Source organism: Pseudophryne corroboree, chromosome 4 (genome assembly GCF_028390025.1).
Source record: "Pseudophryne corroboree isolate aPseCor3 chromosome 4, aPseCor3.hap2, whole genome shotgun sequence".
Classification (NCBI taxonomy): Eukaryota; Metazoa; Chordata; class Amphibia; order Anura; family Myobatrachidae; genus Pseudophryne; species Pseudophryne corroboree.
Window position 1 is genome coordinate 371479617 of NC_086447.1, and position 20514 is coordinate 371500130.

General features: G+C 48.2%; 1 protein-coding gene across 1 annotated transcript in view; it reads left to right on the top strand.

Moving 5' to 3' along the window:
- Positions 1-20514, top strand: part of LOC134909581 (ATP-binding cassette sub-family F member 3) — a 72621-nt gene that overhangs the window by 42261 nt on the left and 9846 nt on the right. The window contains exons 9-14 of the mRNA XM_063916590.1: positions 3750-3950; positions 4090-4166; positions 4249-4293; positions 4429-4561; positions 4975-5063; positions 8510-8601. Coding sequence (XP_063772660.1) covers positions 3750-3950; positions 4090-4166; positions 4249-4293; positions 4429-4561; positions 4975-5063; positions 8510-8601 — 637 coding nt within the window. The remainder of the gene's footprint in view (positions 1-3749; positions 3951-4089; positions 4167-4248; positions 4294-4428; positions 4562-4974; positions 5064-8509; positions 8602-20514) is intronic.

The window sequence follows — 20514 nt, forward strand, 5'->3', positions numbered from 1 at the left end:
GATCCTCCCTTTGGAGCCGTTGAAGTTGCAAGCTCTACAAACTGTGGTGTGTTCTGTCCTGAGTACAGGAGTGGTTGTGCCGGTACCTCATCCCAGAGAGGCAGAGGTTATTACTTGACCCTGTTTCTGGTCCCGAAACACAATGGGTCCTTCTGGCCTTTACTAAATCTCAAATCACTGAACAAGTTTGTGAGAGTGCCCAGGTTTCGTATGGAAACAGTGCGCTCCATTGTACTGGCTATGGAACCCGTCAACTATATGGTATCCCTGGATATACAGGATGCATATCTGCATATTCCTATTGCCATGTCGCACCAGCATTTCCTTCGGTTTGCTATTGGCGACCTTCACTGCCAATTCCAGGCTCTGCCATTTGGACTGGCTGCGGCTCCTCGGATCTTTACCAAGATCATGGCCATGATGATGGCCCATCTCCGTCGCCAGGGAGTCCTGCTGTATTTGGACGACCTGCGGATTGTGGCAAAGTCCTCCTCAGTCATGTGCAACTGACGGCAACCTTCCTGCAAGCCCACGGTTGGCTTATGAATTGGAAGAAGTCCTCGCTGGTCCCAGCTCACAGCATGGTGCACCTGGGTCACTCCTGGACACGCACAGTCAGAAAAGTACTGAAGCTTCAGGACAGGATAAGACCCTTAATTCATCGCCCCAGATGGGCAATATACTCGGCGACGCAAGTACTTGGCCTGATGGTGTCGACCTTCGACTTGGCTTAATTTCATTCCCGCCCACTACAGAGGTTAAACCTTTCCAAGTGGGACGGCCTACCTCATCATATCAGATCTCACATGATTTCTTTGACTCCGGAGGTTCGTCTGTCGCTGACCTAGTTCCAGAATCAGCAATTGAACAGGAGGGGCCGTTCCTTCTGGGTCCTGCTGACAGTGGACGCCAGTCTATGGGGATGGGGAGCGCTGTTGGAGCAACACTCTTTTTAGGGTCGCTGGACCAAGGAAGAATAATTTCTTATGATAAATATTCTCGCCCTGCCTCTAGTACAGAACAGGCCTGTTCAAGTATGGTCAGACCACCACCACCACGGTGGCATACATAAACCATCAAGGCGGCACTCGAAGAATGATGGAAGTGTCAAAGATCCTTTGTTGGGTGGAACGCCATCTGCCAGCCATATCAGCAGTGTTCTTTCCGGATGTACTGAACTGGGAAGCGAACTTCCTCAGTCTCCAGGACTTGCACGCCGGAGAGTGGAGTCTTCTTCCAGAAGTCTTTCAACTCCTAGTGGACAGGTGGGGCCTACTAGATGTAGACCTCATGGCGTCTCGACGCATTCACAAAGTTGCGGTCTTCGGATAAAGGTCCAGGGATCCTCAAGCAGCGTTCGTGGACGCACTGGCGGTTCCATGGAACTTTCAGCTGCCCTACGTAATTCCTCCAGTGTCGCTCCTGCCCAGGGTCCTACGGAAGTTCAAACAAGGAGGAGTACTACTTGTAATCGCTCCAGCGTGGCCCAGATGGCATTGGTTCTCAGACCTGCACGGTCTGTCGACAGAGCATCCCCTTCTACTTCCTCAGCGCCCAGACCTCCTCGAACAGGGCCCTTGTCTTTACCTAGACCTGGGTAGCTTTGACGGCGTGGCTCTTGAAGCATCACTCCTGAGGGCCAAAGGATTCACTGAGGCGGTTATCCAAACTATGTAGAAGGCCCGCAAACTGACATCTGCCCGGATTTATTACAGCGTCTGGAATTCTTACTTCACCTGGTGTGCTGATAACAATTATGATGCATATAGATTCAGAACGTCCAGAATTCTGGCTTTTCTGCAACGAGGCCTGGACTTAGACCTTCGTCTGGCCTTCCTCAAGGTTCACATATCTGCCTTGTCGGTATGGTTTCAGAGAAAAATTGCTGTTCATACTCAGGGTTATTATGGAGCTTTGAGCACAGCTAGCAAGGCCCTTATACTTTATTTTCTATAGTTCAATTAGAACAGGTATGGTACCGAGGGGTTGGCGTATAGCTGCCATTATTTAAAAAGGGTTCTAAAAATCATCCTGGGAACTATAGACCAGCTAGTATAACCTCTATAGTGGGTAAAATATTGGAAGGAATTTTGAGGGATAGCCTAGAGGATTATCTACGGAATACTAATATTAGCAGAAGTCAGCATGGGTTTGTGAGGGACAGATCATGTCAAACTAATTTTAATAGACTTCTACGAGGAAGTGAGTGATAATATTGACCAGGGCAAAGCAGTGCTTGTGGTCTATTTAGATTTTGCAAAAGCCTTCGATACAGTGCCTACAGGAGACTGATCATCAAATTAAGGGAACTTGGCCTAGGAAATACTGTTTGTACATTGATAGGTAATTGGCTGGATATCGGTACAACGAGTAGTGGTCAATGGGATGTTCTCCAGCTGGGCACTAGTAGTCAGCGGAATACCGCAAGGGTCTGTACTTGGCCCGCTATTGTGCAATATATTTATTAATGATCTAGTAATAGGCCTGGAAAGCACAGTGTCAATCTTTGCAGATGATAGTAAACTGTGTAAGGTAAGTAATTCAGAAATCGATGTGGAGTCTCTGCAGAATGACTTACTTAAACTTGAAACCTGGACGTCTAAATGGGGAATGAGGTTCAATATTGAAAAATGCAAAGTTATGCACTTTGGTATTAAAAATAATCTTGCATCCTACACACTTAATCAGGAAAATATAGGGGTAACAGTAATGGAAAAAGATTTGGGGGTGCTCATACATAAGTTTAATAACAGTACACAATGTCAAAATGCAACAAAGAAGGCAAGTAAAGTCCTTGCATGCATAAAATGGGGTATTGAGACAATGGACGAGGATGTAATCCTACCTCTGTACAAATCATTGGTACAACCGCACCTGGAATATTGTGTTCAATATTGGGCACCAGATTATAAAAAAGATATCGAGGAGCTCGAAAGAGTTCAAAGGCGAGCTACTAAACTGATTAAAGGGTTAGAGACACTGCAGTATGAGGAAAGGCTTAGTAGGTTAAGTATGTATTCCCTTGAAAAGAGGAGACATTATTAATATCTTCAAATATGTAAAGGGTTAATATAAAGAGTTAGCATGGGATTTGTTTATTAATAGAACTCTGTATAGGACACGTGGGCATTCACTGAGGCTAGAGGAAAGAAAATTCCATACAAAACGTAGGAAAGGGTTCTTCACCGTAAGAGCAATAAGGATTTGGAACCTCCTGCCAGAGAAGGTAATAATGGCGGACTCTGTAAATGCATTTAAAAACGAATTGGACAGTTTTCTAGCTGAAAAAAGAATCCAAGGCTATAGCATTTAATATATTGACATTAAGTAACTGGGAGTGGTACAAAATATAGTTGTCAATTGGTACGAAACATTACTTCAGATGGTGCATTGTAGTGTGCACAGCTTAATACAGAGTGCAGGATGAACCCGATGGGCATTTTGCCTCTATTCAACCTCATTCACTATGTTACTATGTGTCTTTCGTTTATGGTTGTGTGTTGGCTTGTAGCCTCACTGCTGTCCGTCTCCTCGGGCACAGTTTTCCTAGACTGAGTCTGGTAAGAGGGGCATAGAGGGGAGGAGCCAGCACACACATAAACTAAAGGTTTTTAAAGTGCCAGGCTCCCGTGCACCCGATCTATACCCCATGGTACTCAAGTACAAGACCCCAGTATCCACTACGGACTAGGAGAAAAGGAATTACCGGTAGGTATTAAATTCCTGTTTTTTTTTACTTTCTCTTGCAGACCTGGCCATCCACTATCCTAGTTGTTTCCCATGACCGTAAGTTCCTAAATGCAGTGGCCACAGACATTGTGCATCTGCACAGCCAACGGTTGGAGGCGTATCGTGGCAACTTTGAGAGCTTCTTGAAAATCAAGGAAGAACGCTTGAAGAATCAGCAGCGGGAATACGAGGCTCAGCACCAGTATCGGGAACACATACAGGTGATGATATTATACATATGCAAATCAGTAATGTTGAGTAGTTTTTGAAACTGATAATGCAGAACAATTACTAAAAGACTAGAAAGGTATTGTAGGACATTCGTTGGGTACAGGCAATTACATCATCTTACTATTACAGGTTTTCATTGATCGGTTTCGGTACAATGCTAACCGGGCTTCTCAAGTGCAGAGTAAACTCAAACTGCTGGAGAAACTGTGAGTTTTACAATTTTGTGGGAGTGATTTGAAAGTGGTGTTGGGACAACTAATCTCAGTGCTCTCCTGTTCTTTTTCATAGGCCAGATCTAAAACCTTTAGAAAAGGAGTCAGAGGTGGTGTTAAAGTAAGTGTCTTACTGTAGGAGTACAGTATATAGCTACCTACTATTTTTTTGTATACTAAAAGTAGACATTTACCTTTTTTTTTTTTTTTTTTTTTTTTTTACATTATGCTTAACTCATTTTTATTATACCTGTAGGTTTCCTGATGGCTTTGAGAAGTTTTCTCCCCCAATTCTGCAGTTGGATGAAATTGATTTCTGGTATTCTTCAGACAAGCCAATATTCAAGAATCTTTCTGTGTCTGCAGACCTAGAGTCTCGAATCTGTGTGGTGAGAACAAATATTTCTACATCACAGTAAAGGGGGGTACTCACGGGAGAGATGTGTGCTGAGTGATCTTAACACAGACCGCTCAGCACACATCTCTCACCCCGCTCAGCACAGCGCGATGTGCTGAGCGAGGGGGAAAGCCGACGGGGGGCCGCTCACTTCACACAACGGTGAAGTGAGCGACTCGCTAGATTGAGCCTGCATGCAGCTCAATCTAGCATCGGCGATAGCGATGTGCGGGGCCGCGCATCGCTATCGCTGGAGGGCATACACACGGCAGATCCGTGCTTAAAATCTAAGCAATCTAGCAAGATTGCTTAGATTTTAAGCACGGATCTCTCCGTGTGTACCCCCCTTAAGTTTGCAAACAGGAATTTACTATAGGAGACCATCAAATTCTCTTTATTTTATAGGTGGGAGAGAATGGAGCAGGAAAATCCACTATGTTGAAGCTGTTGATGGGAGAGCTGTCTACTGTGAATGGGATCCGAAATGCACACAGGTGAGATGTACGATTAACATTATCCCTTTCCACCAGTGAGAAACTGAATTAGGCTCCTTGATCAGCGCATCTGTATATCCGTTTCTCCGCTATGGGGTATATGCAATTGCGGTCGAATTCCCGAAAATGTCGAAAAACATTTTTGCCCCAAAAAAAAATTCGACAATGCAATTCAGTACTTTTCATTAAAAAAAACCGGACTTTCCAAATTCGACTTTTTGAAATTCGACATTTGTCAAATTCGACATTTCTGCAATGGTACAAATGCGGCAATTCGACAAAAGTATATTCAATTGAAGTTTGGAAATTCGACAACAGTGCTTTTAGACAGTAAATTCGTCATTTTCAATCCGCCACACTTTGGCGGAATCTAATAAAAAAATTTAAAAACATGTTTTTTTTGGTGTTTTTTTTATTGGTAATAGCATATCTATTTATATTAGAAGGGATTAGGTACTTGGTTTGTCTATTTTGGAGGCACAAGTATTATTTATATATTTTTTTAAATATTATTTTTTTATTTTTTTAAATGGAATGGTAAAAATCAGAAAAAAAATTGCGTGGGGTCCCCCCTCCTAAGCATAACCAGCCTCGGGCTCTTCGAGCCGGTCCTGGTTCTAAAAATCCGGGGGGAAAACTGACAGGGGATCCCCCGTATTTTTAAAACCAGCACCGGGCTCTGGTGCTGGTGCAAGACATACGGAGGACAAAAAGCGTAGGGGTCCCCCGTATTTTTTACACCAGCATCGGGCTCCACTAGCTGGACAGATAATGCTACAGCCGGGGGTCACTTTTATACAGCGCCCTGCGGCCGTGGCACTAAATATCCAACTAGTCACCCCTGGCCGGGGTACCCTGGTTGAGTGGTGACCCCTTCAATCAAGGGGTCCCCCCCCAGCCACCCAAGGGCCAGGGGTGAAGCCCGAGGCTGTGTCCCCCCCCCCCCCCCCCCAAATCCAAGGGCTGCTGATGGGGGGGCTGATAGCCTTGAGAAAATTGAAAGAATATTGTTTTTTTCCAGTAGTACTGTAAGTCCCAGCAAGCTTCCCCCGCAAGCTGGTACTTGGAGAACCACAAGTACCAGCATGCGGGAGAAAAACGGGCCCGCTGGTACCTGTAGTTCTACTGGAAAAAAAATACTTAAATAAAAACAGGACACGCACACCGTGAGAGTAAAACTTTATTTCACACATGTCGACACACACACATACTTACCTATGTTCACACGCCGAACTCTGTCCACTTGTCTAAGTAGAATCCACGTGTACCTGAAAATAAAATTATACTCACCTGATCCAGTGTCCTGTGGTCTTTTATTATAATCCACGTACTTGGCAAAAAAAAAAAACCGAACACCCGGACCAGGCGGACTGAAAGGGGTCCCATGTTTGCACATGGGACCCCTTTCCCCGAATACAGAGACCCCCCCGTGACTCCTGTCACAGAAAGGTCCCTTCAGCCAATCAGGAAGCGCCACTTCGTGGCACTCTCCTGATTGGCTGTATGCGCGTCTGAACTCAGACAGCGCATCGCACAGCTCCCTCCATTAGTTTCAATGGTGGGAACTTTGCGGTCAGCGGTGGGGTTACCCGCGGTCAGCGGCTGACCGCGGGTGACCTCACCGCTGACCGCAAAGTTCCCACCATTGAAAGTAATGGAGGGAGCTGTGCAATGCACGTCTGAGCTTAGACACGCAGAACCAATCAGGTGAGTGCCACGAAGTGGCGCTCCCTGATTGGCTGAAGGGACCTTTCTGTGACAGGAGTCACGGGGGGGTCTCTGCATTCGGGGAAAGGGGTCCCATGTGCAAACATGGGACCCCTTTCAGTCCGCCTGCTCCGGGTGTTCGTTGTTTTTTTTTTGCCAAGTACGTGGATCATAATCTGGACACTGGATCAGGTGAGTATAATTTTATTCACAGGTACCCCGGATTCTTCAGTGACGAGGGGGGTGTGGCAGTCGGCGGGTCAACATAGGTAAGTATGTGTGTGTCGGCAGGTGTGAAATAAAGGGGGTCATTCCGAGTTGTTCGCTCGCAAGCGGATTTTAGCAGATTTGCTCATGCTAAGCCGCCGCCTACTGGGAGTGAATCTTAGCATCTTAAAATTGCGAACGATGTATTCGCAATATTGCGATTACACACCTCGTAGCAGTTTCTGAGTAGCTCCAGACTTACTCGGCATCTGCGATCATTTCACTGCTTGTCGTTCCTGGTTTGACGTCACAAACACACCCAGCGTTCGCCCAGACACTCCTCCGTTTCTCCGGCCACTCCTGCGTTTTTTCCGGAAACGGTAGCGTTTTTTCCCACACGCCCATAAAACGGCCTGTTTCCGCCCAGTAACACCCATTTCCTGTCAATCACATTACGATCGCCAGAACGATGAAAAAGCCGTGAGTAAAAATCCTAACTGCATAGCAAATTTACTTGGCGCAGTCGCAGTGCGGACATTGCGCATTAAGCGGAAAATCGCTGCGATGCGAAGATTTTTACCGAGCGAACAACTTGGAATGACCCCCAAAGTTTTACTTTCACGGTGTGTGTCTCCTGTTTTTATTTGGGTATTTTTTTTTCAGTAGAACTACAGGTACCAGCGGGCCTGTTTTTCTCCCGCATGCTGGTACTTGTGGTTCTCCAAGTACCAGCTTGCGGGGGAGGCTTGCTGGGACTTGTAGTACTACTGGAAAAAATACAATATTCTTTCATTTTTTTCAAGGCTATCAGCCCCCCATCCGCAGCCCTTGGATGGGGGGGACAGCCTCGGGCTTCACCCCTGGCCCTTGGGTGGCTGGGGGGGGACCCCTTGTTTGAAGGGGTCCCCACTCCCCCAGGGTACCCCGGCCAGGGGTGACTAGTTGGATATTTAATGCCACGGCCGCAGGGCGCTGTATAAAAATGACCCCCGGCTGTGGCATTATCTGTCCAGCTAGTGGAGCCCGATGCTGGTGTAAAAAATACGGGGGACACCTACTCTTTTTGTCCCCCATATTTTTTGCACCAGCACCAGGCGCAGAGCCCGGTGCTGGTTTTAAAAATACGGGGGATCCCCTGTCCGTTTTCCCCCCGGATTTTTAGAATCAGGACCGGCTCGAAGAGCCCGAGGCTGGTTATGCTTTGGAGGGGGGACCCCACGCATTTTTTTTTTTTTTGTTTTCCCCCCCGTTTTTAAAAATCGGATCAAAATCCGTCAAATCGGCCGTTTTTCGACAGCGGGACGGTCGAATCCGTTTTTTATTGAATATGTTGAATTTCGGCACCCACTTTCCGGAATTCGACGGTCGAATTGTGTCGAATTAAAAAACGGGCAAAAATTGTCGCGATTCTCCGGCAATTGCATATGCTTTTAGACAGACCTGTCTAATATTTTACTATGGCAGACATCTACATTAGCTTGTATGCAGACTCATTGTCTCACTTTTCTTACACATTCCTTCTCTACCTTCAGGAACCTTAAGATTGGTTACTTCAGTCAACATCATGTGGATCAGCTGGACCTTAACGTTAATTCTGTGGAACTACTTGCAAAACGCTTCCCAGGTAATTCTTGCATGCATTCTATAGAGATTGCCAGTTTTAAAACTAAGAGTTATGTAACCATAATTCCAAGATCATAACCCCAAATTACTCAGTACGATATACCAGAGCTTCCCAAACTCTGCCATTACAGTCCAGGTTTTAAGGATACTCATGTTTGAGCACAGGTGACTTAATTAGTGCCTCAGTCACTTTGATTTAACCATCTGGACTTGAGCATGGATATCCTTAAAACCTGGACAGTAATGGCGGAGTTGGGAAACTCTGGTATATTCCAGTGGTTCTCAATTACAGTCCCCAAGTATCACCCACAGGTGGATTTCCTAATCATGCACAGGTGAATCTGTTTTTTTGCTGGTCCGTAATTATCCCACCTGTGTCCACAGACAGAAATCCTCAAAACTTGACCTGTTGAGAAAACTTAAAGGTTGAGAACCACTGCAATATGCTAAACATTGTTTCTATCCCTTAAAGTGGGTGGGAAAACCTATATATATTTAATCAACAAAGCTATTTTTGTTTTGTTTTTGTGAGAGCAACTACTCCGCAATGACACACATTTTGATGGTTCAGGTGTCATTTGATAGGGTGTGTGATGTAGATGTGCAGTAAGGTTGCAGAATTTTGATAAGTGATCAGGTTGTTGAAGAATAATGCCTCAAAGCCGGGAATTTTTCCCATAATAAAAACATTGAGTGGGGGGCACACGCTTTTTCCTTTTGAGTTGTAAATTGCAGCGAAGCTCTTACCAATTTTTCTCTTACATCCTAGAGGATGCTGGGGTCCACATTAGTACCATGGGGCATAGACGGGTCCTTTTGGGAGCCATGGGCACTTTAAGAGTTTAATAGTGTCGGCTGGCTCCTCCCTCTATGCCCCTCCTACCAGACCCAGTTTAGAAAATGTGCCCATTGGAGCCGGTCACAGCTAGGGGAGCTCCTAGGAGTTTTTAGTTTTATTGTTTTTTTCTATAACGTCCTAGAGGATGCTGGGGACTCCGTAAGGACCATGGGGAATAGACGGGCTCCGCAGGAGATAGGGCACTTTAAGGAAGCTTTGGATTCTGGGTGTGCACTGGCTCCTCCCTCTATGTCCCTCCTCCAGACCTCAGTTTTACACTGTGCCCAGAGCGAGATGGGTGCACTGCAGGGAGCTCCCCTGAGTTCTCTGCCTAGAAAGCATTTTTGTTTGGATTTTTTCTACATTTTTACAGGGAGCACTGCTGGCAACAGGCTCCCTGCATCGAGGGACTGAGGAGAGAGGGGCAGAACTTCTTGTCTAAGATAGGCTCTGCTTCCTCGGCTACTGGACACCATTAGCTCCAGAGGGGGTGAACACAGGTTCTTACTGGGCGTCCACCCCCAGAGCCGCGCCGCCGTTCTCCTCACAGAGCCAGAAGAACCGAAGTCAGAAGACGTCAGGTGGCAGGAGCCTTCAGCTTCACTGAGGTAACGCACAGCACTGCAGCTGTGCGTCATTGCTCCCATACACCTCACATACTCCGGTCACTGTAAGGGTGCAGGGCGCCCTGGGCAGCAATATAACACCTCTATTATGGCAAAAGACAATATACATGTACAGGTGGGCACTGTACATGTATATAAAAGAGCCCCCGCCATATTTTAGTAAGTTTGAGCGGGACAGAAGCCCGCCGCCGAGGGGGCGGGGCTTCTCCCTCAGCACTCACCAGCGCCATTTTCTCTCCTCAGCACCGCTGAGAGGAAGCTCCCCGGACTCTCCCCTGCTTACACACGGTGAAGGGGTGTTTAAAAGAGAGGGGGGCACATAATTGGCGGATAACATATTATACAGCGCGGCTGGGGGAAAAACATTTTGTGTTGGTCTCCAGGGTCATTGCGCTGGGGTGTGTGCTGGCATACTCTCTCTCTGTCTCTCCAGAGGGCCTTGAAGGGGATACTGTCTTCAGAAAAGAGGTTCCCTGTGTGTGTGAAGTGTGTCGGTACGCGTGTGTCGACATGTTTGACGAGGAAGGCTCGCTTAATGTGGAGGGGAGTGCTTGAATGTCATGTCGCCGTCGGCAACACCGACACCGGACTGGGTGGATATGCTGAATGTCTTAAATGCAAATGTGAATCTCCTGCATAAAAGGTTAGACAAGGCTGAAGCTAGGGATCAGTCAGGTAGCCAGACCGTACCTGTCCCTGTGGCGCCAGGACCTTCAGGGTCTCAAAAGCGCCCCATATCCCAGGTCGCTGACACAGATACCGACACAGATACTGACTCTAGTGTCGACTATGAGGATGCAAAATTACAGCCCAAGGTGGCAAAGGGTATTCGATACATGATTATTAGCATAAAAGAGGTTTTGCATATCACTGAGGAACCCCCTGTCCCTGACACGAGGGTTCACATGTATAAAGGGAAAAAGCCTGAGGTCACGTTTCCGTCCTCATTTGAGCTAAGCGAATTGTGCGAAAAGGCTTGGGAGACTCCGGATAAGAGACTACATGTTCCCAAAAGGATTCTTATGGCGTATCCTTTTCCACAGAAGGATAGGATACGATGGGAATCTTCGCCTAAAGTAGACAAGGCACTGACACGCTTATCCAAGAAGGTGGCACTGACTTCTCCGGATACTGCTTCCCTCAAGGATCCTGCTGATCGCAAGCAGGAAATTACCATGAAGCACATTTACACACATTCAGGAACTATCGTTAGAACTGGCCATGGCGTCGGCCTGGGTTTGTAGTGCTGTCGTGGCATGGGCAGACTCCTTATCTACGGAATTTGACACCTTAGATAGGGATACCATTCTAATGACCATTGAGCATATCGGAGATGCTGCCTTGTATATGAGGGATGCTCAGAGAGACATTTGTTTACTAAGCTCCAGATTAAACGCTATGTCTATTTCTGCTAGGCGACTCTTGTGGACCCTACAGTGGACGGGAGACGCCGACTCAATGCGGCATATGGAGTCATTGCCTTAGAAGGGGGAGGAGTTGTTTGGAGAAGGCCTCTCGGACCTTGTCTCTACTGCTACGGCCGGTAAATCGAATTTTTTACCTTATGTTCCCCCGCAGCATGCGAAGAAGGTACCGCATTATCAACTGCAGTCTTTTCGTTCCAATAAAAGCAAGAAGGTACAGGGATCGTCCTTTGTTGCAAGAGGTAAAGGCAAGGGAAAAAAGCTGCACTCTGCTAGTTCCCAAGAGCAGAAGTCCTCCCCTACGTCCGCAAAGTCCACCGCATGACGCTGGGGCTTTCCGGGGGGGTCAGATCAAATGGGGGCACGACTTCGTCTTTTCAGTCACGTCTGGGTTCTCTCACAGGTGGATCCCTGGGCAATAGAGATTGTTTGTTTCCCAGGGATACAGACTGGAATTCGAAGACATGCCTCCTCGCCGGTTTTTCAAATCGGCTCTGCCGGCTTCCCCGTCGGAGAGGGAGCTGGTGTTAGCTGCAATTCACAAATTGTACATTCAACAGGTGATAGTCGAAGTTCCTCATCTCCAGCAAGGAGAGGGTTATTATTCATCCTGGTTTGTGGTACCGAAACCGGACGGTTCGGTCAGACCCATTTTAAATCTGAAATCCCTGAACCTGTACTTGAAGAGGTTCAAGTTCAAAATGGAATCGCTCAGAGCGGTCATCGCCAGCCTGGAGGGAGGGGATTGGACGGTGTCCCTGGACATAAAGGATGCGTACCTTCATGTTCCGATTTTCCCTCCTCACCAGGCGTTCCTGAGATTTGCAGTACAGGACTGTCACTACCAATTTCAGACGTTGCCGTTTGGTCTTTCCACGGCCCCGAGAATTTTCACCAAGGTAATGGCGGAAATGATGGTGCTCCTGCGCAGGCAGGACGTCACAATTATCCCGTACTTGGACGACCTCCTCATAAAGGCGAGATCTCGGGAGAAGTTGCTGGACAGCGTGTCTCTGTCCGTGAAGACGGTGCAGAGGCATGGCTGGAGTCTCAATTTACCGAAATCCCAGCTAGTCCCTGCAACGCGTCTGACCTTTTTGGGCCTGATTCTAGACACAGACCAAAAAAGAGTTTTTCTTCCAGTGGAGAAGGCTCAGGAGCCTAGTAGCTCTGGTCAGGAACCTATTGAAGCCAAAAAAGGTTTCAGTGCATCATTGCACGAGGGTTCTGGGGAAGATGGTGGCTTCATACGAGGCCATCCCCTTCGGCAGGTTCCATGCAAGGACCTTTCAATGGGATCTATTGGACAAATGGTCAGGGTCCCATCTACACATGCAAAAACGGATCACCCTGTCTCCCAGGGCCAGGGTGTCTCTCCTGTGGTGGCTGTGCAGTGCTCACCTCCTGGAGGGTCGCAGGTTCGGCATTCAGGACTGGGTCCTGGTGACCACGGACGCGAGCCTCCGAGGTTGGGGAGCTGTTGCACTAGATACAAATTTCCAGGGTCTCTGGTCAAGCCTAGAGACTGGTCTCCACATCAATGTCCTGGAGTTGAGGGCCATATACAACGCCCTACGCCAAGCGGAGGAATGGCTTCGGAACAAACCGGTTCTGATTCAGTCAGACAATGTCACGGCAGTGGCTCATGTAAACCGCCAAGGCGGCACAAGGAGCAGAGTGGCCATGGCAGAGGCGACCAGGATTCTACGCTGGGCGGAAGGCCATGTAAGCGCACTATCAGCAGTGTTCATCCCGGGGGTGGACAACTGGGAGGTGGACTTTCTCAGCAGGCACGACCTGCATCCGGGAGAGTGGGGGCTTCATCAAGAAGTCTTCACACAGATCACGGATCGGTGGGGACTGCATCAGATAGACATGATGGCGTCCCGCCTCAACAAAAAGCTAAAGAGGTATTGCGCCAGGTCAAGAGACCCTCAGGCGGTTGCGGTAGACGCTCTGGTGACACCTTGGGTGTTCAGATCGGTCTATGTGTTTCCTCCTCTACCTCTCATACCCAAGGTGTTGAGGATAATAAGAATAAGAAGGGTCAGAACAATCCTCATTGTTCCAGACTGGCCAAGGAGGTCTTGGTATCCAGATCTGCAAGAGTTGCTCACAGAAGATCCGTGGCCTCTTCCTCTAAGGCAGGACCTGCTGCAGCAGGGGCCCTGTCTGTTCCAAGACTTACCGCGGCTGCGTTTGACGGCATGGCGGTTGAACGCCGGATCCTAGCGGAAAAAGGGATTCCGGAGGAGGTCATTCCTACCCTGATCAAGGCTAGGAAGGATGTGACGTCTAAACATTATCACCGTATATGGCGAAAATATGTTTCTTGGTGTGAGGCCAGAGCTGCTCCTACGGAGGAGTTCCAGTTGGGCCGTCTGCTTCACTTCCTTCAAACGGGAGTGAATTTGGGCCTAAAATTATGGTCCATAAAGGTTCAAATTTCGGCCTTATCCATTTTCTTTCAAAGAGAATTGGCTTCTCTTCCTGAAGTACAGACTTCTGTGAAGGGCGTGCTGCATATTCAGCCTCCCTTTGTACCTCCGGTGGCGCCTTAAGACCTTAACGTGGTATTAAGTTTCCTCAAGTCACCTTGGTTTGAACCACTCAAAACAGTAGAGTTGAAATACCTCACTTGGAAAGTGGTCATGTTGTTGGCCTTAGCTTCTGCAAGGCGGGTTTCGGAATTGGCGGCTTTATCATATAAAAGCCCATACCTGATTTTTCACGTGGATAGGGCAGAGTTGAGGACTCGTCCTCAATTTCTGCCCAAGGTGGTCTCCTCTTTTCATATGAACCAACCTATTGTCGTGCCTGTGGCTACACGGGACTTGGAGGATTCCGAGTCCCTGGATGTGGTCAGGGCTTTGAAGATTTATGTGACCAGAACGGCTAGGATCAGGAAGACCGAAGCTCTGTTTGTTCTGTATGCGGCCAACAAGGTTGGCGCTCCTACTTCAAAGCAGACTATTGCTCGCTGGATCTGTAACACGTTTCAGCAGGCGCATTCTTCGGCAGGATTGCCATTGCCTAAATCGGTTAAGGCCCATTCCACTAGGAAGGTGGGCTCTTCTTGGGCGGCTGCCCGAGGGGTCTCGACACTACAACTGTGCCGAGCTGCTACTTGGTCGGGGTCAAACACCTTTGCAAAGTTCTATAAGTTTGATACCCTGGCTGAGGAGGACCTCCTGTTTGCTCATCGGTGCTGCAGAGTCATCCGCACTCTCCCGCCCATTTGGGAGCTTTGGTATAATCCCCATGGTCCTTACGGAGTCCCCAGCATCCTCTAGGACGTTAGAGAAAATAAGATTTTACTTACCGGTAAATCTATTTCTCGTAGTCCGTAGAGGATGCTGGGCGCCCGTCCCAAGTGCGGACTTCTTCTGCAAGACTTGTATATAGTTATTGCTTACATAAGGGTTATGTTATAGTTGATCGGGTTTGAACCGAGGCTATGTTATTGTTCATACTGTTAACTGGGTAGTTTATCGCAAGTTATACGGTGTGATTGGTGTGGCTGGTATGAATCTTGCCCTTAGATTTACAAAAATCCTTTCCTCGTACTGTTCATCTCCTCTGGGCACAGTTTCTCTAACTGAGGTCTGGAGGAGGGACATAGAGGGAGGAGCCAGTGCACACCCAGAATTCTAAAGTCTTTCTTAAAGTGCCCTATCTCCTGCGGAGCCCGTCTATTCCCCATGGTCCTTACGGAGTCCCCAGCATCCTCTACGGACTACGAGAAATAGATTTACCGGTAAGTAAAATCTTATTTTTTAAAAGAGTTAGGCACAGGGAGGCTGCTGGAAACAGCCTCCCTGCTTCGTGGGACTTAGGGGGGGAGTAGTGTCCAACCCTCTGAGGTTAATGGCCACTATCTCCGCTGACAGGACACTGAGCTCCTGAGGGTGATGATTGCAAGCCCCCGAGGTGACCGCTTACTCCCGCAGCATGCCGCCACCCCCTAACAGAGCCAGAAGACGTCGGTGGTGAGTAGGTTGCCGGCGACCCGACAAGCGGGGAACCGGTGAGAATGGCAGCATCAGGTTAGGAGCGCAGCACTGTAGCTGGGCTCAGAGGCGCTGCTGTGCGCCGCTGTGAGGGGTGCCCTGGGCCAGTGCGATACCCTTAAAATGGTCATCTGGGCTATCAGAGAAGGTATTCTACTGCTAGCAATGTGTTTTACCTCAGGCCAGTATAATCTTATAGTGCGGGAAGATGCGCCATGACAGGGGGCGGAGCTTCTCAGAGCGGATCCACCAGCTCACCAGCGCCATTTTCTCTCTGCAGATCACACACAGAGACGCTGACAGGGAGCGCTGACCCTCCACATAACTCCAGTTATACTGTGCAGTACCAGGGGTTATAGAAGGGGGGGAGAGAGTGTTATTCACAATTTTACACTGTGTAGTGTATTAAGGTTGCACAGTCAGCGCCAGGCTTTTATTATATAACTGCCTACTGGGGCGATGTGCGGGTGCTGGCTCCATTAACTCTGTCTCTCTCTGAAGGTACTTGGGGGAAACTGTGTCTGACATTTTCCTGTGTGCATGTGTGTACATATTTCTCACATTACCATGTCCAGGTACTCTGTGTCTTGTGCTGCAGAGTATGCATCTTCCCCAGAGGAATCCATTCCATGTACTCAGGAATGTAATATCATGTCTCAGCCTTCTGAATCTGAACCGTTGTGGGTGGCTTCAATTTAAGGGAATGATATCCCAGATTTCATCTGGGATAGCTCATACTGAGGCTGAAACACAGGTTTTGAGTAAATCTGTAGAGGTTTTGTCTGGTTCTGTTCCTAATACCTCCTCAAACTCCTCTGGTATATGTCCAAAGAAGCGTGCTCTTACCCAAATTATGCGAGTCGACACGGATACCGACTCTGATACGAGAGACGGTGATGGGGATATGCGGGGGGGTGAGGCATCCATTGCAAATGGGGTACAGCTCATGATTGAGGCCATTAGGGATGTGTTACACATTACTGACAAAGCACCTGAGCAGGTCGAGGAGACTTTACAGACCATAAGAAAGCCTCCCTGACTTTTCCTGCGTCTAAGGAATTAAACACATTATTTGAAAAATCCTGGGAAAACCTGGAGAAAAAGTTACAGATCCAAAAAAGGGTTCTTGTTGCTTTTCCCTTCCCTGAGGAGGATAGGAAAAAGTGGGAAAACCCGCCTATATAGACGCTTCTATATCTAGACTGTCTAAAAAGGTGGTTTTATCTGTCCCTGGGTCTACCGCTTTGAAAGAACCGGCAGACCGCAAGATTGAGACTACGCTCAAATCCATATACACTGCTTCAGGCGTGGCTTTAAAGCCGACTATTGCCTGTGCATGGATTTCTAAAGCCATAGTAAAGTGGTCAGGCACATTACTTAAGGAATTAGATTCTCTGGATAGAAGTGACATTGAAATGTTTTTACATCACATACAGGATTCTGTGGGTTTCATGGTGGAGGCCATGAAGGTCCTGGATCATCTGAATGCAAGGACGTCTTCCATGGCTGTCTCGGCACGCAGAGGACTCTGACTGTGCCAATGGTCTGCAGACGCGGAATCCAAGAGAAGTATGGAGAAACTACCCTTCACAGGTCAGGCTCTATTTGGGGAAGCATTGGATGCGTGGATCTCCACGGCAACCGCAGGTAAGTCAACCTTTCTTCCCTCAGCCACTCAGAAACCGGAAGAAAAATTTTCTACATCTACAATGCAGTCCTTTCGGACTGGCTCTGTTTCCTCAAAATCCTCAGCATGACGGTGGACCTCCCAGCCTGGAGAGCGGGCAGGTGGGAGCGAGACTCAGACTTTTTAGTCGCGCCTGGATATCATCCGGCCTGGATCCCGGGGTACAGGATATTGTGTCCCAGGGGTACAGACTGGAGTTTCAAGAGCTCCCACCTCACAGATTCTTCAAATCAGGCTTACCAGCTTTGCTGACAGAAAGGTCTATCCTGCAGGAAGCCATTCAAAAATTAGAAAAGGCAGATGTCATTGTTCCAGTTCCACCTCATCTGGAAAGCAAGGGTTACTATTCAAACCTATTTGTGGTACCGAAACTAGATGGATTGGTCACACCAATTTTGAACCTGAAGTCGTTAAACCCTCATCTAAGGGAATTCAAGTTCAAAATGGAGTCTCTGAGAGCGGTGATCTCAGGTCTGGAGGAGGGGGAATTCCTGGTATCCCTAGATATCAAGGATGCGTACCTCCACATTCCGATTTGGCCGCCACACCAGGCTTAACTCAAATTTGCACTGTTGGACTGTCACTAACAGTTCCAGGCACTGCCTGTCAGCCTCTCCACGGCACCAAGGGTGTTCACCAAGGTGATGGCAGAGATGATGGTACTCCTCCGCAGACTGGGAGTGAACATAATTCCATATCTGGACGATCTGCTGATAAAGGCATCGTCCAGGGAGAGGTTGTTTCAGTCCATTGCTCTCATGACTCGACTGCTCAGGGATCATGGAAGGATCCTCAATCTTCCAAAGTCACATTTGGAGCCGATAAGGAGATTGTCTTTCCTGGGGATGATCCACGACACAGAAGTACAGAGGGTGTTTCTACCGGTGGAGAAGGCGTTGGTGATACAAACAATGGTCCGGGATGCCTTAAAGCCTTCCTGGGTATCGGTTCATCAGTGCATTCGCCTTCTGGGGAAGATGGTTGCCTCCTACGAGGCTCTACAGTACGGAAGATTTCATGCACGGTCCTTCCAACTGGATCTCCTGGACAAGTGGTCCGGATCTCACCTGCACATGCACCAGAGAATTCGTCTGTCGCCGAAAGCCAGGATTTCACTCCTATGGTGGCTACAAATGCCTCACCTTCTCGAGGGCCGCAGGTTCGGGATTCAGAACTGGATTCTTCTAACCATGGATGCAAGTCTCAGAGGTTGGGGCGCTGTCACCCAAGGGGAAACCTCCTAATGAAGGTGGTCAAGTCTGGAATCCATTCTTCCAATAAACATTCTGGAACCAAGAGCCGTGTACAACGGTCTTCTACAAGCGGCACATCTTCTGCAAGATCAGGCCATTCAGGTGCAGTCGGACAATGTAACGACGGTAGCCTACATAAACCGACAGGGCGGAACGAAGAGCAGGGCTGCAATGTCTGAGGAAACAACAATCCTCCTTTGGGCAGAAAGACACGCAATGGCGCTGTCAGCAATCTTCATTCCGGGAGTGGACAACTGGGAAGCGGACTTCCTCAACAGACACGATCTCCACAGGCAGTGGCGGTGGACGCCCTGGTAACTCCGCGGATGTTCAAGTCAGTGTACGTGTTCCCTCCACTCCCACTCATCCCAAGAATTCTAAAACTCGTTAAGAAAACAAGAGTTCAGGCGATCCTCATTGCTCCGGACTGGCCAAGAAGTGCTTGGTACGTGGATCTTCTGGAGTTACTGCTGGAAGAGCCGAGGCCTCTTCCTCTTCGAGGGGACCTTCTGCAACAAGGGGAGGGGACCTTCTGCAACAAGGGCCGTTGCTTATCAAGACTTACCACGGCTACGTTTGACGGCATGGAGGTTGAACACCGAATCTTAGCTCAGAAGGGCATTGCGGCCCAGGTTATTCCTGCCCTGATGCAGGCTATGAAAGGAGTAACATTAACACATTACCATCGCATTTGGAAAAAGTATGTGTATTGGTGTGAATCCAGGAATTTTCCTACGGTGGAGTTTTAACTTGGATTGTTTCTACTCTTCCTGCAAGCAGGTGTGGATGTGGGCCTTCGTTTGGGATCCATAAAGGTCCAAATTTCGGCCTTATCCATTTTCTTCCAGAAACAATTGGCTGCCCTCCCTGCGGTTCAGACTTTCTTGGAAGGGGTTCTGCACATCCATCCACCCTTTTGTGCCTCCTACGGCACCCTGGGATCTTAACGTGGTGGTGCAGTTCCTGCAATCGGATTGGATCGAGCCTTTACATGAGGTTGAGGTCAAGTTTCTCACTTTGGAAGGCTGTCACACTGTTGGCATTAGCATCTGTTAGACGTGTGTCGGAATTGGGGGATTTGTCCTGTAAAAGCCCCTACTTAATTTTCCGTGAGGATAGAGCTGAGCTCAGGACGCGTCAGCAGTTTATTCCAAAGGTTGTGTTGGCTTTTCATATCAACCAACCTATTGTGGTGCCAGTGGCTACGGACTCCTCAATTACCTCAAAGTCCTTGGATGTTGTGAGGGCTTTGAAGATCTATGTGAAGAGAACTGCTCGTCATAGAAAGTCGGACGCTCTGTTTGTCCATTATGATCCCAACAAGGTTGGGTGGCCTGCTTCTAAGCAGACGATTTCTCGCTGGATCAGGTTCACTATCCAGCATGCGTATTCTACGGCAGGATTGCCGTGTCCAAAATCTGTTAAGGCCCACTCTACTCGTAAGGTAGGTTCTTCCTGGGCGGCAGCCCGGGGTATCTCAGCTTTACAACTTTGCAGAGCAGCTACTTGGTCAGGGTCGAACACGTTTGCTAAGTTCTACAAGTTCGATACTTTGGCCTCTGAGGAGCTAAAGTTTGGTCAATCAGTTCTGCAGGAGCCTCCGCGCTCTCCCTCCCGTACTGGGAGCTTTGGTACATCCCCAGCATCCTCTAGGACATAAGAGAAAATAGGATTTTAATTACCTACCGGTAAATCCTTTTCTCGTAGTCCGTAGAGGATGCTGGGCGCCCGCCCAGCGCTTCGTTTTACTGCAGAAGTTACTTGGTTCAGTACTCCATTGTTACTTGGTTAAGTACTGTTGTTCAGTTGTTGCTGACTTGTTCAAGCTGGTTAGCTTGGTTTGCCTTGTTATGTGTAAGCTGGTGTGAATCTCGCCACTATCTGTGTATTTCCTTCTCTCGAAGTATGTCCGTCTCCTCGGGCACAGTTTCTAGACTGGGTCTGGTAAGAGGGGCATAGAGGGAGGAGCCAGCCCACACTATTAAACTCTTAAAGTGCCCATGGCTCCCAAGGGACCTGTCTATACCCCATGGTACTAATGTGGACCCCAGCATCCTCTACGGACTACGTGAAAAG